This window comes from Lissotriton helveticus, chromosome 8 (assembly GCF_964261635.1).
Source record: "Lissotriton helveticus chromosome 8, aLisHel1.1, whole genome shotgun sequence".
Taxonomy (NCBI): Eukaryota; Metazoa; Chordata; class Amphibia; order Caudata; family Salamandridae; genus Lissotriton; species Lissotriton helveticus.
Window position 1 is genome coordinate 1,349,951,008 of NC_136069.1, and position 14,291 is coordinate 1,349,965,298.

General features: G+C 42.1%; 1 protein-coding gene across 1 annotated transcript in view; it reads right to left on the reverse strand.

Annotated features, from left to right (window-relative positions):
* LOC144771975 (suppressor of tumorigenicity 14 protein homolog) overlaps positions 1–11,912 on the reverse strand; it is a 385,346-nt gene extending 373,434 nt beyond the window's left edge. The window contains 4 exon segments of the mRNA XM_078656195.1: positions 10,610–10,734; positions 11,364–11,532; positions 11,795–11,888; positions 11,890–11,912. Coding sequence (XP_078512321.1) covers positions 10,610–10,734; positions 11,364–11,532; positions 11,795–11,888; positions 11,890–11,912 — 411 coding nt within the window.
* Between the last annotated feature and the right edge of the window lie 2,379 nt (positions 11,913–14,291).

The following is a 14,291-nucleotide window of genomic DNA, read 5'->3' on the forward strand; positions in this document are numbered from 1 at the left end:
CCGATCCCAACTCCAGGTCACAAACAGCTAACAAAGAGATCCTTGAGGTCTTCAAAAAATTCTACGAGGGACTCTACACAACAGACACCAACCTCAAGCCAGACGGAGCAGTCAATCTCCTAGAGAAAAGAAACCTACCATGCCTCACGGCAGATCAGAGGGAAGCGCTTGAGGGAGGAATAACCGGGCCAGAAATAGAGAGAGCAGTAGCCTCACTGAAAGAAAACAAGGCACCAGGTCCTGACGGCTACACTGCCACCTTCTACAAGTGCTTCCTCCACCTCCTAAAACCCACACTGGTGGAAGTATTCACACATTGCAGCCAGATAGGCAGCATGACCCAGTCAATGTCCGAGGCGGACATCATAGTAATCCACAAAGATGACAAAGACCATCAATACCCAGCCAACTACCGGCCCATTTCACTAATCAATGTAGATTGCAAAATCTACGCGAAAGCACTGGCGATGAGACTAAACACATATCTGCCAAGCATAATCCACACCTTACAGGTCGGTTATATAAAAAATAGATTATCCAATGACAACACCAGACTACTATGCCACCTGATAGACAAAACAGCCAAAACAAACAACCCAGCCGTGATGATAGCCCTGGACGCCGAGAAAGCCTTTGACAGAGTCTCCTTGCCCTTCCTAAACAACTGCATGAGGAAATTTGGCCTAGGAGATCAATATAGGAAGATGGTAATGGCACTCTATAACAAGCCAAGGGCCAAAGTAGTGATTAACGGTGCTGCGTCAAACCCATTTACGCTAGGCAGAGGCACAAGACAAGGGTGCCCACTATCACCGGCCCTGTTTCTCTTAGCCATAGAACCACTGCTAGCCATGATTAGGGCAAACACACACATAAGAGGCATCGCAACACAAGACTGCATGGTCAAGCTGGCTGCATACGCAGACGACGTACTTATCATGACAGAGAAACCGGACACATCCATTGCAGCACTAATGTCCACCATCAAGGAGTACGCACAAGTCTCAGGGTACAAGCTCAATAAAGATAAGTCAGAATGCAAACCAATGAACATACACACCACAAAAGCGTCACTAAACAACTCAGGCCTAACATGGCAGACAAAACACTTAAAATACCTAGGCTTATACTTCGGAAGAGACCTAAAGTCAACACTAGACTACAACGAGAGCAGACTTCTTAAGAAAGTAAAAGCGAGCATAGACACATGGTCTCCCAGATTCATAAGCTGGTGGGGGAGAATAGAATCAGTGAAAATGATGCTAACGCCCATAGTCAACTACACGCTAAGCATGCTGCCACTCAAACCGACAGACGACTTCCACAGGCAGCTAGACAAAATACTCAACAACTTCATATGGAGGGACAAAAAACCAAGAATAAGCCTCCAGAAACTGAGACTAAACAGGAACCTGGGGGGCTTAAACCTCACCAATTTTAAGACATTCCACACTGCCTGCCTAGCCAGGCAAGGCATCCACTGGGTAGCCCCAAGCCAAGAGTACAAACCCGCATGGCTGTCTCTAGAAAGAGCAATAATAGGTGGCCTAGACCCGATAGCTATGCTAACCGCAAACAAACACCCCCAGGCCAACAACACTATCCTGAAAAACACAAAATCAGCGCTGCTCAAAGTAGCTAAGAAACTAGAGCACAGCATCAGAGACACTGAATGGATCTCCATTTGGCACAACACGAAGCTCAAGTACAAAGAGAAAACACTAGACAAGAAGGAGTGGTACTCGCAAGGCATCTCCACACCAAAACAACTAATGAGACAAGGGCAACCTCTCACTTTTGACTTAATCAAGAATGAGCACAACCTCCCTAACCTTGAATTCTACACATTCCTGAAGATAAAAACCACAATCACCAAAGCGAACCTCAACAAAAACACCCCCTCCATCATAGAATACATGTCAAACAAACAGGCTAGGACACCAAGCGTCCCACATATACAAACTACTCAGCCCCCACACATCAAGACTTAATGACAAACCCCTAGAGCACATAGAAAGAGATATGGGAAGACGTCTCACAGAAAAAGAGAAATTAACTGTATGGCAAACTGCAACCAAACGTAAGATAACCCCACAGCTGGCCCAGACGAAATACTGGCTGCTGCATAGAGCGTTCTGGACTCCGGCCCGCCTGGCAGCTGCTGGTATTAGGGAAAACGATAAATGCTGGAATTGCCACAAAGAGAAAGGGGACCTGGAACACCTAATCCTACACTGCTCCAAGGTCAGGAAGTTCTGGAGCCAGATAAGGCAGTTTATCTCCGGAATGACTGGCCAAACGTTACAAGGTAGCATCACTGAAATCACAGCGACAGCACTAGCCCCGACCCCGAAAGCCAAAGACGACAGAGACCTGATAGACCTCCTCTTAATGTCAGCGGTGAAAATAATCCTCACGAACTGGAAGGACACTAGAAAGGCCACCTTCAAAGGCTGGCTAAACTGGATCACCTTCCTGAGAGGAGCAGACAACATAGCCTCACACCACTCACCGAACCACCACTCAGGGGGGGAAATGTGGAAAGCACTGGACGAACACATGATCACCCTCAAACCCCTGTAAACACCCCCGATCGCAAAACTGGAATTCAGCCGACAGAGACCCCCCCCCCTGGGGTTTTTCTTCTTGCTCTTTTTTTCTTTTCTTATTTTTCTCTCTTTCTCTCTCTCTGATCCCTACACAAGTTCAGCGAAGAAGGGATCGCGAATGCAAGTGCCTAACGGTATATACCGAAAGAAGCGAAGTACACACTGTAAACTTGTAAACCATGCTAACCCACCATTGATATATGTTGGAAAACCGTAACTGTACTGTATGTATATACATACCTTTCTTAATAAAAATTTGTGAAAAAAAAATAATAATAATAACAATCCAGTCTTACAAGCCTATTAACTTTAGCATATCTAGTGTGTCTAATGTCTAGTGCCTTTGTAATAAAAAAGTGCCATGCAAGCACTCTTTTTAGTGATATCACACAAATTCGACCCAATCAAATCATGTACTCAGGAAAACCAACATTTGTACGGAGCCTAGGCCCCTCTCTCAGAAGTACGCTGAAAGTTCTTTTTTATCTTATCACTTAAGTTCAGGGACTAGTTACACTGTCAAGCAGGAGCTAAAAATGTATGCACATTAGTGTAGCCCTGGGCATCCCATACTGCTCTCAAACACAAATCTGCATCCTGAAATCTAAAGTTAATAATGAAAGGGGAGGGTGCTGGGACTGTACCTCATGGCTGCTCTCCTCCAACCAGTAGTGCTGCCTGAGAAAGACAACTCCAGTACATTATCTAGTTAGAAACTCTATTAGCATTGCAATGTCATGTGTGTGTGCCCCTGAAAATTCAAGGTCAGGCAGCTAGATAAATAAACAAAGTGATCACCGCTGCATGGAGGGAAATCACTTTTTTGTGGAATCACACACATTCTGCACAATCAAAATGTCTTACAATAGGAGCAACAGCTTTTAATATAACCATGCTTATGTTATTTTTTTAAAGTTAGTGTAAATGCATTTCCATAAGATTTATAAACATTATATAAAGAAAGCAATTGGCTTCCAGCCTGTGGCCAGAGCCAAAGCCCCGATATTGGAATGTCTTAAATAATTGCCTGGTGACAGCAGCGCTGTCAAGCCAAACCGCACATATGACACAAATTTGGCTTCGATATCATTAGGGGCGAAAAGTTCTGAAGACTTAATTGCACACCGCACCAAGGAACATAAACATGTCTTTATCTTGAACAGAGGGGAGGCTCGGAACTTAGAGGATTAAGCAGGGCCTAGGTGGAGTCCCTTTGTAAACAACCGGCAGTCTAGTGGGATGCAGAATCCCTTCCTGGTCATCTTTAATTATTTATATCTGAGTAATATCTCTATTTATGGTTGCCGGACTAAATATGTATCCCTTCTATTGTCTGTCACAGTGATGACTGGAAACACTTCCATGCATGCTTCTTAGTAACTTCCTGTCGGAAGACAACATGCACAGAGTATCTGTCTGCTATGGGAAGACATTTAAGGCAGAATCTCTAACAATAGGAATTAAAGACCACTAACTTTAAACCTCCACGATTCTAAAATTGACTGGTCTCATTGCATTTTGAACCTTTCAACTGTGGCTTCCAACTGGATTATTGCGCCTTTAAAAAAACGTATCACTATCTTAAGAAACATTATTGCTGCAGCTTTATGTATGTTTAAAATTAATAGCTGTTTTGAATTCCCATTAGAGGCAGGACCAGCGAGTTCCACCTCTCAGTGATGTGCTCGTGCTTAGACCCTGCTTGTCCCTATTCAATTATAAGACATCTAAGATCACATTTCATGTTTTATAAATTCTGTGTTCACTCCTCTTCATTAGAAAGCACCAGGATGTAATTCATTCATTTGTTCATTCATATGTTGGTTCATTCATTCATTCATATATTCATTCATTCATCCACATATGCATATAGCGCATTGGCATAGGAAATGGATATCTTGCACTGGCAAAACCTCCATCTTATTATTTGTTTAATGATTGGGGAGTTGATGTCTGGTAGTGTAGATGGGTGAATGGATGCAGAGGAAGACAATTATTCTGGCAGTGAAATGGGAAATGTAGGGAATGGGCATGTATGGTGCATATGATGACTTGTATTTGTTTTTATGAGTGTGCATCTGCAAGTGATTTTATTTTCATATAATTACAACGAAAACAAGGTGATGGATGGAACGCGTGAATTAATCTGACCCGCTGGTAATTGCTCAGACACATTCCTGGCCATCGTTTTTCGGCCACCATACCATCCTAGACAAAGGCCTGCCTTATGCAAATCAGTACAGACCCTGCTCCTCATGGGAGCAGTCAGTCCCAAATTGTCAGGCAAGGCCTCTTTCAGAAGGGACTACAAGCAACACCAGACTGGTTTCAACCTACTTAAATCTCATCTGTGAGGTATAGCTTAAATCCTATGGCACAGTGGGCACGGGACCCAAGTTAGGGTGTAAACTGTAACAACAGCAAGGTGATACATGGAATGATTAATTTATACTTGGCCAATGGCAATCACCCAGGGCCACATTCCAGACCATCGTAATTCAACCACCATGCCACTCTAGACAAGGGTCCGCCTTATGTATATCAGTACCAAAGCTGCTATTCATGGGAACAGTTCATCCTGACTTGCTAGGAGAGGCCCCCTAGAAGCTGCCATAAGCCATCCCGACTGGTTTTGACTTAGGTAGTGACGTTTAGCTTGAGTCCTATGGCAGAGTGAGCATGGGACCTATGTCTGAAGACACCCCTCACACCTAGGGAGTAAACTGCATCAACAAAAATGTGATGAATGGAATGCTTGAAATATTCTCTGCCACTGGCATTTAATTGGGCCACATTTCAGTCTATCATTTTCCGCTCACCATGCTCAATGAGCCACTTGAACTAAGCTACACCTGACTGATGAGCCCCAACATGGGTGAAACCAGTTTTGGGAAGATTGTGTTCAGGTTTGCGGAGGGCTTGTCTGGCAGTTCAGGATTGACTTTTCCTATTGGAGCACAGTCAGGAAGGTTTTGCGTATGGCTTGGGCCAAACTGAAGTGGCAATGTGAGCAATGGGCTTGAATGCTACCCCAAGCGATTGCCAGTGATTACACATATTGCAAACATTCCCTCCATCACCTTTTATGTGCTTGATGCATTTGTCTATATGGATATTTGTATGTGCTTGCATGTGTTTGTACATGTATGCATGAGATGAAGGGTGTTTGAGGCATATGTTTCTTGGTGTTCAATTTCTATATGTATTTGAGAATGAAAGTGCAATACCCGGGGTGTGTCTCTAGTTTGTACATGTGTATATATTGGTTGATATGTGGTTTATTTGAATCCATTTGTGTCTTTTTGATTGTATATTTTGTTTACATATGTAAAGCCCCCTGTAATTGTGTGCATGTTTGTGTGTGTGCGTGCCTTCAATGGCATTCTGTTTTTGATTTAACCCTCATGAATATTCTGCAATGAATATAGGGTATACCACCAGTTTTTTCTCAGGCCAGGAAGTGAGACGAGAGGACACACTTGTCCCTAGACATCCACAACAATTTAAATTAGCATGGTTTTACTCTTTAAAATAATTTTTTTTAAATCGATTGAACATATACAGAAGTAAATCTTCAATTGAGACACCTCTTTTTTCTTGCTATTACATCATTCCAAGTGAGATTTAATTTCTTTTACATATGTATGTTTGCCGAAAGAGAAAAAATAAATAAAGATATATATATCCATTAGCAGTTTTTGGCTCCTCCTGGAAAAACCGCCCTTCCTCTGGTGGTTAAAAGTCATCTTGAGAAACCCCTGCTCAGACCGAACACCTTAAAAGAGATGAAAGGATTCTTTCCATGCAGTAGGTGTAAAGTCTGAGCAGCTAGCTAAAGGGTCCTCACTTACACCCTATTAGACAGGGCTATCGATAAGGCAGATTCTGCCTACCCGGTTGTTCGGCATTTTGCGGAATTCCATAATAAGGATAGGAAAAAGCTACAATATTTTGGATTGGACTACATCCCTGTGAGCATTAGAGGAGGGGACCGGCTACGGAAATTAAGACGATTAGAGTCTAGATATATCATCGCCTTATCTACTAAATTCCCTGAGGGTTTAAACAGCGGGGAAGAGATAACCGTGCATCTGGGGAAATAGTTTAGGATTGCTAGGTGTACTGTACCGCTTCTGCCAAGCATTAATTATCTTTGATTAAATACTGTAACAAGTCACAGCAGGTCTATGAAGTTAATAGGTAGCTGTGGGTGCTATATGAAAATTTGTGCGTGCTGTAGATATCTTTATGATTCTTTACTATTTAAAAAAAATTCAGACTGTAATTTCAATTTGATTTTAATTTGCTAATTTTGATTAATTTTAGTTTTGTATTATGATTTTGAGTTTCGCAATTAGTATGATTGTAGCTTTCTAATGAGGGACTTAAGCCGATCCACAGCTGATCATTTGTAATGATATACATGTTTAAGCTGTTATACCCTCTGCAATGTGTAATTATAGGTGGCCAGTGGTATGCCGATTTATGGCTCAATAACGCTGTTGTTGAAACATGCAACGGTATGCTTCTGTCGTTTGAGTGTGACATGTATTTGACATTGCACATTTTAAGATGGCGCCCACGAATTACCATGGGGTTCGAGTCCCTTCTTGATTGCTACTAAACTAAGAAACTTATTAGCCTGTTGCGTGAGTGATACCACGAACACCGACGAAGGCTTGAAGCCGAAACGCCTTTGTTCGCTTTGAAAATTAAAGAAGCCTGTTGAAATGCCCCCCCAGAGTGCGGTTTTTCTTCTCGAGTATGAAGAATTTGAGCGCAACGTAACACGGCAGTCCACGGCCGCTAACCAGCACCCGCCTGAGAGTGCACCGGATACGAGGTGGAGAGTGAGCGTGAATATATATAGTATATATATATATATATATATATATCCAATATCAGTTTTTGGCTCCTCCTGGAAAAACCGCCCTTCCTCTGGTGGCTCGCAAACACCGGCAGAGCCAAGGCCAGCAAAAGTATTTTGGTACAGTTTTTCAAATAATAGCGCTCTCTAGGTAGGAATAATAGTGATCAGCAGGTCTTTATTTTGATGTTGTAATGCATTTCAAGAGACTGGGCTCCCTTGCTCACACATCAGAGGTGATTGACTGTGTGCATCATATAGACGCCTTGTAATCTACATAGAAAGAGGACTGTGCATTTTCGTTATTGGCCTCCATCTTTGAGTGTGTTTTGTACATTACTCGCATTTATACATCAATGACAGTGTCCTCATCTTTCAATCATATGATTCGTAAACATCGTATAACAGTTACCATTTAGTGGTTAACATTTTTTACACAGTTTTGTGCATTGTACGCTCGGTGAAATGTGCCTATCTCATTTACTTCAGATATCTCCATGTTATATATACATGTACCTTCTGCACACAGGATCTTATTTGGCGCATCTGTCATAATTTGCTTTGCACATTTTTGCAGCAGCCTCAGATTTACACATCCTTGTAAATCTGGGACAACATCACAAAGCAATGGGTTTTGCAGTGATACGCTCAGAGCAACAACCATTGCACGCCCCTTTCACACAAAGTGATGCGTGTAAAGGGGCCGTATTTTCAAGGCGGCATTAAGCCACAAAAAGTGGCTTAAAGCTCTTTGTAAATATGGAGAAAGGCATAGCGCCACCAGAACGTCTCTAAAAGTCACGATCTGGTTATGCTACCCCCTTGTAAATATATCCCAAAGTGTACAGTTTTAGAATGATGCATGGTGGAGGGGAAAGCTTGAGTTTATTATAATCCATGCATACGAGTTTATGCCAAGATATAACCACACACTATCTAAAGGTTTGGATATGTCTGTTTCCAGACCAGGGGGTGCCAAAGAAGACATGCTCTCCTCGAGGAATTACTGCAATATGGTGATAGTTTGAACAGCTTTCTCATTGCTCATGGGCCTTAGGTTCAAAACAGTGCAATCTGCGTGACTTCCCAGGGCGGCCCTATCTGACTATGTGCAGACTGGCTCATTTTTTGACAAAAGGCTAAGGCCCAGTTTACCATCATGATATAGCGCTATTGGAATCTACCACGATCTAAGTTTAACGAGTCTATGTTTTCAGAACTGCACTGACAACTTTTTTTGCAAATCTAAACACTCTTAACACTTTACGGATTTTATGACTACTATTGATGAATTATTGGATGGAGAGATTTTAGCTTAGATGAAAACTAGATTCAATTTCTATTTGAAGTGCATTTCCAGTTGCTTGCCCAACGGCGTAAAACGTGAATTCGGAAGACACAATGCAAATGGGGCAAAGAATCCTGATTCCGTTAACAAACAGCCTTACATGGTCCCCTTGATAACTTAAGTGGGTGGGCTATTTAAGTGGAATATTGCAAAGCCTGCTATTTACAACACTTAGGGCCTGATTCTGATACGATTAGGAAAGCATTCCCACCAAGGGCCTGATTCTGATGTGGTTAGGAAGGCCGCCTAACAGCATTTGCTCCTTCCAAATCGGATCGGGAACGTGTCTTCCTGACCGAGGGCCCAATTATGATGCGGTTAGGAACATATGCTCCCATTGAAGTCAATGGGAGTCCAACCAAATCGTATCGGGAAGCATCCGGGTGAGTCGGTCGGACTCTCCCGATCCGAGTGGGCTGGAAACCATTTCCAAACCAAATGGGTAGGGAAGCTTTCCAACCCGCATCAGAATCGGGCCCTAAGACGGAGATGTACATCAGTATGAAGCAGTTTTTAGAAATAAAAGCTATTATTAGTATAATAAACCAGTAGTGGAAAAATAATAATGACGTCATCACTGTGCAACAGAATGTGTACCTTTGTGCAATGTGGTGCAGTGGGCGATCAGAATATGGCTCAAAATATACAAACACTGTTCCATAGATATTTAAATTGTTACGTAAAGCAAAAAAACTAATTTAAAAACACAAATCCAACAAAGTTCTCTTACGATTTTGAAGGCATTCTTTCTGGCTACTTGGTTTTTATGACACATTAACATCATATCCAATAAACCTTTGTGGACTACCTCGATCCTCTTTTGTGTGATATACATTTTTAAACACCCATGATCACGCTAAGAGCACTGTTTGCATTTAGAGTTACAGAATATGTCATTCGGTGTACATTGGAATCTCTCACCTTCTAAGTTTTCTTATATCTCATAGGTCTACATTTTCAGAACATGACTTACACTTTCAGACTTTAGCCATCTTTCAAGTCTTGTCACTAGATATGTACAAATTAATGTTCTCTTCAAATGCACATTGAGTTTCAGTCGAGGCCGGTGTTCTACACTTAACAATCACTCACAAACCAACATGCTGTGCGCGCTTTTCATTATCCTAAGCACTCGAGACATTTTCTACATTAAAAGTCGTGCAAATGCAACCCATGTCAGCCATGCACAAAGCTGCTTTGAAACACAAGCAAAACTCTGTTGGGAAATACATATTAACAGAAGGGTCCTTTGTGTGTCGGGTCCTTCTCTTAGCATGGAACAAGGGCACCTTAATGAACTCTTGAATCTAAACTTGTATGGGAGTGCCAGCAAGGAATAGCTGCTTATCAACATCAACATAGCTCACTTAAAGAATGCCTCAGAGCACTATCCAAGGGCAGAAACCATCCCAAAACAGTAATTAATTAAATGTGTCTGGTGTATTGTGTTGAGAGGACTCACGAAGAAGATTGGACCTGCAAAACCTCTCTGGGTTTGAAGTTTGCAGAAGATTTGTTGGTAAACATTGGAGAACTTTACCAATGTCACTTGTTCGGACCAGGGGTTCCGCTCCACCAGTCTACTTGCATTACGCCATGTAATGGAAATCCCTCCCAAGCCACCCCCTTTGTATCTTTTTTACTCTAGATAAATGATAAGGGTTTTAGGTTTCAAATCTCAGGTTTCTGAACAGGGATTTTAATGTCGAACTAACAACATCTCTTTGTGTAACAAAATTGGATAGGCATTATTTCAGGCACAATTCATAGGGCACAAGAACTTACATAATTGCGCATCGCTTCGGCTTGTAAGATGAATGTCGGCGACTCTGGATCGGCTAGGTCACTCGTGTAGGTCTGATTAGAAATGTCTACACTTCCACCCACATAAAAGACCGTCAATGCTGGAGCTATTAAGAAAAGATCACATTTTGCCAAGAAAAATCAACTACTGCCAAGTTTCGCCTGCACTTGCAGCAGAAAAAAGCAAAGCCAAAAAAAAAAGAATATTCAGTGCAACTTGATATGATAAGGCATTCTGTACATGCTTTAAGGACTGAAGCCAGCAGAAAAGAATTCAATATACACAGATAACAGAAAAAAAAACTTACTGTCCCAAAGAATGCATACTGCTGCGCCTCGGTACCAATGCAGACAACAATGTCAAATCTCTTGTATGGAATTATAATAACTTCTAAGGCACCAATCAAATCAGTCAACATACCTACATTTTCCATTTTTTATAAATTCATTCATGCAAATGAAATGCAAAAAATAATTGTCCGTTATCTTCTTTTTTATTTACTCTGGCACACAATTGTCTTTCTCTATCTATGAATAACAAATAAACAAATTCATATATATGCACGTAAAAGCACGCTATAGTGGTAAAGCCCAGATGTATTTTCCATTGATTACGACAAGAGCAACACATTTTAATTTAAGCATACCTATATTTTGTTTTAAAAACCTGTGCAAATGCATTACAGTAAGATTCCAACACGTTAAATAAAGAATGCCACTGATAAATTGAACTTACATGAGCAGTAGTACTGGACCAATATAATTATTATAGCCGCCAAGGAAATGATTGGAAATACCCTGACAAGTTCTTTTTTCAATGACTGTAAACTCCTCACTTTCAGAAAGGCAAGCTGTAGGTTTTGCTGCTCTTCTTTTCGATTCTCAACATTGTGGAATGCCAGGCTCTAAGGAAAGAATATTGGCGTACACATCCAAAAAGGGTTGTTGCAAATTAAGTGAAAATCTTTCGTATTTCTATACACAGAGAAGAGCATTTTAAATACTTTACTTTGAATTTTAGGAAGACTGCATTAGTATGTAGGCAAAACGTCTCACACGTCAATGTGTAGTCTACTAAATAGCAATTAAAAAGAATACATTTACCTCTACAAACTGTACATCATGAAACAATCAGTTTACTGTTTAGAAAACTAAAGGCTTCCTTACCTGCTCAGACATAGGTTCTGGGTCACCAACAATAGGAATGCTATAGATAACAGAAATTCTTTCCTTGGAAAAAGATAGCATCCCTTTGCTTCCCCACCGTCTGTGGACAGGAAGACATAAAACACAAATCTAAGAGTAGACTAAACTACGGTTGCTTTTAAAAAGTCTCTGTTTTAAAAGGGTTTGCTCATGTTTTCTGGTGTCTCCCCCATTTCTTCTCCACCCTGCAGGCTGACATTGCAGAGCCTGCCCTTCTGGCGTGTCTGCATCCAAAGTAGGCTGGAAGAAAAGAATCCGGAGTGTAACCCTTTCTGTGCCACGCTGGAGCAAGGCCGTGACTTGCAGTGTGCGCAGAGGAAAAATGACATTCTAGTGGGGCACTAACAAAAGAACAAGGCAAATATAAGCCTTGCTACTATTGCTCAATTTCTCTTAAAGTGGTATGTTTTTTATTAATGGAGCCTAAAATAATTAAAAATTATAGGACCGAGTTCATAGCATAATTTGATGGGAGGGGGAAATAGGAAATTCCCAAGGTGAAAGTACAGAAAAGAAATAGATCAATTGCCAAATTAAGGGACAGGTGCAGAGTAGGTTGCTAATGACAATTATGCAAAAAGCAACAGCAGTCCCATCCCGCTCTTTGCATTCTCCCACCCGATTACATGGATAATGGAAGATGGGTTTGCCAGTGGACCTGCTGCTGCTCAGTCATACAGAATGTCATTGATGTCAAACTAGTAGCTGCCCAGCCTAGCAAAATAAGCTGTTCAGTCTATTTCCCTTTTTGAAGATGATGCCTCCTCCAAGATCACCATGTAAGCTATGACGGTCTTGCAGGTAAAGCTCTGCAAGGTGCCCCTAACATGCTACAGTAAACTCTCAGCACATCACAAACATTTCTTATGTGTATATTGGTAATGTGTTCCTGTTTATGCGGTATCTTTCCAGGGAGCTGGGAAGTGTGGAAAATGGTGGGGTGCAAATACAGATGAAAACACTAAAAGGGTATCTGTTCCTATGGTAGTATGTCTCAGGATGGATATATAGCAAAGTAGAGGGGGGTCTTCCTATTTCGGAAGTAGTGATGTCATGCTTCATCATTGGGCTTAGCTGCTCATGAGGTGGGCATTGTAATACCCCACGGGCCCGCAAGAGGGCTCTTTGGCGGAGATCTTTCAGTGAAATAGCCTGATGATGAGTGTGGGTGTGTGAGATGAGTTAGGTGTTGAGTTAAAACTACCTAAGGTGTACCAAAAAGATACATTAAATCTAGGTTCCCTTGGTAAGAATAAAAGATATGTGTAGATTGTGTACTTCTAATTACGAAGAGAGGCAGCCTATTAATGAGTATAGTTCGACATGTTTCACACCTCAGGGGTCCAGGAGGGATCCATGGTGCTTCCTCAGGACCAGAAACTGATAATTAGTATCCCTACCTGTTGGACTTGGCCCTTTTTGTAGGGTCATCCCTGAACTTTTTGCCTTCCTCCTGTATTGTTTCTGACCTGTTTTTGTTGGTTTCAGCACTCTGGGCACTTTACTACTGCTGATCAGTGCATATGCTCTCTGTGTAAAGTGTAATGGTAATTGGTTGCCCATGATTGGTATGTTTGCCTTACTAGTAAAGTCCCTAATCAAGTGCACTATGGGTGCCAGGGCTGATAATGCAAATGCTACTAGTGGGCCTGCAGCACTAATGGTGCCACCCACACAAGCAGCCCTAAAGAGAGAACTCAGGCCTGCCACTGCAGTGCCTGCGCGAAGTTTGTTAAACTGCCTTGTTGTCCTGACAAGTGCACCCACTTGCTAGGCCTTACCCTTCCCTTTGGATGCACATCAGACACCCCTATGGTAGGTCCAGGGTACCCCCATGGGCAGGGTGCAGTATATCTGAAAGGTAGGACTTGTGCTAAGGTGTGTACCATGTCCGGAGAGTGAAATACTGTCCATTGTGTTTTTCACTGTTTCAAGGCCATCTTGTCCCTAGGACAAAATGGGAAGGCTTAGTAATATGTTTCCAGCCTATCTTCCCATAAGCTTATCATGGAGAGGGGAAGTTTAGTGTGCCTGAACTCACAATTTAATAACACATCTTTTGGTGAAGGTGGTATTTGCATTGTGTGTTTAGAAACCACGCTTTTAACAGTCGCTGTTCTTTTTGTTCTAACAATTCTGTGTGTCTCTGCCTGGTTGTGGATTGATTGTCTGGATTTGAATGTGATAGGATATGGGAAATGTCATGATCCAGGGGAGGAAGTAAAACAGCAACAGGCTGACCTGCATCTGGAGTGTAGGGGGGAGGGGTAGCCCCTGGAGGTGAAGAGGCCTGGGCTGCTGCCATAAAACAATGGCTCCATCTCCTACTGAGTGATTGAGGACCCAGGCCCCCACTATCAAAGGAAGAAGGTGTCACTGGCAGGGAGACACCCAGAACTTGTGTGGACAGGGGTCAGTGCCCCCCTGAACACAAAGACTTCAAAGACATTTAGGGGTA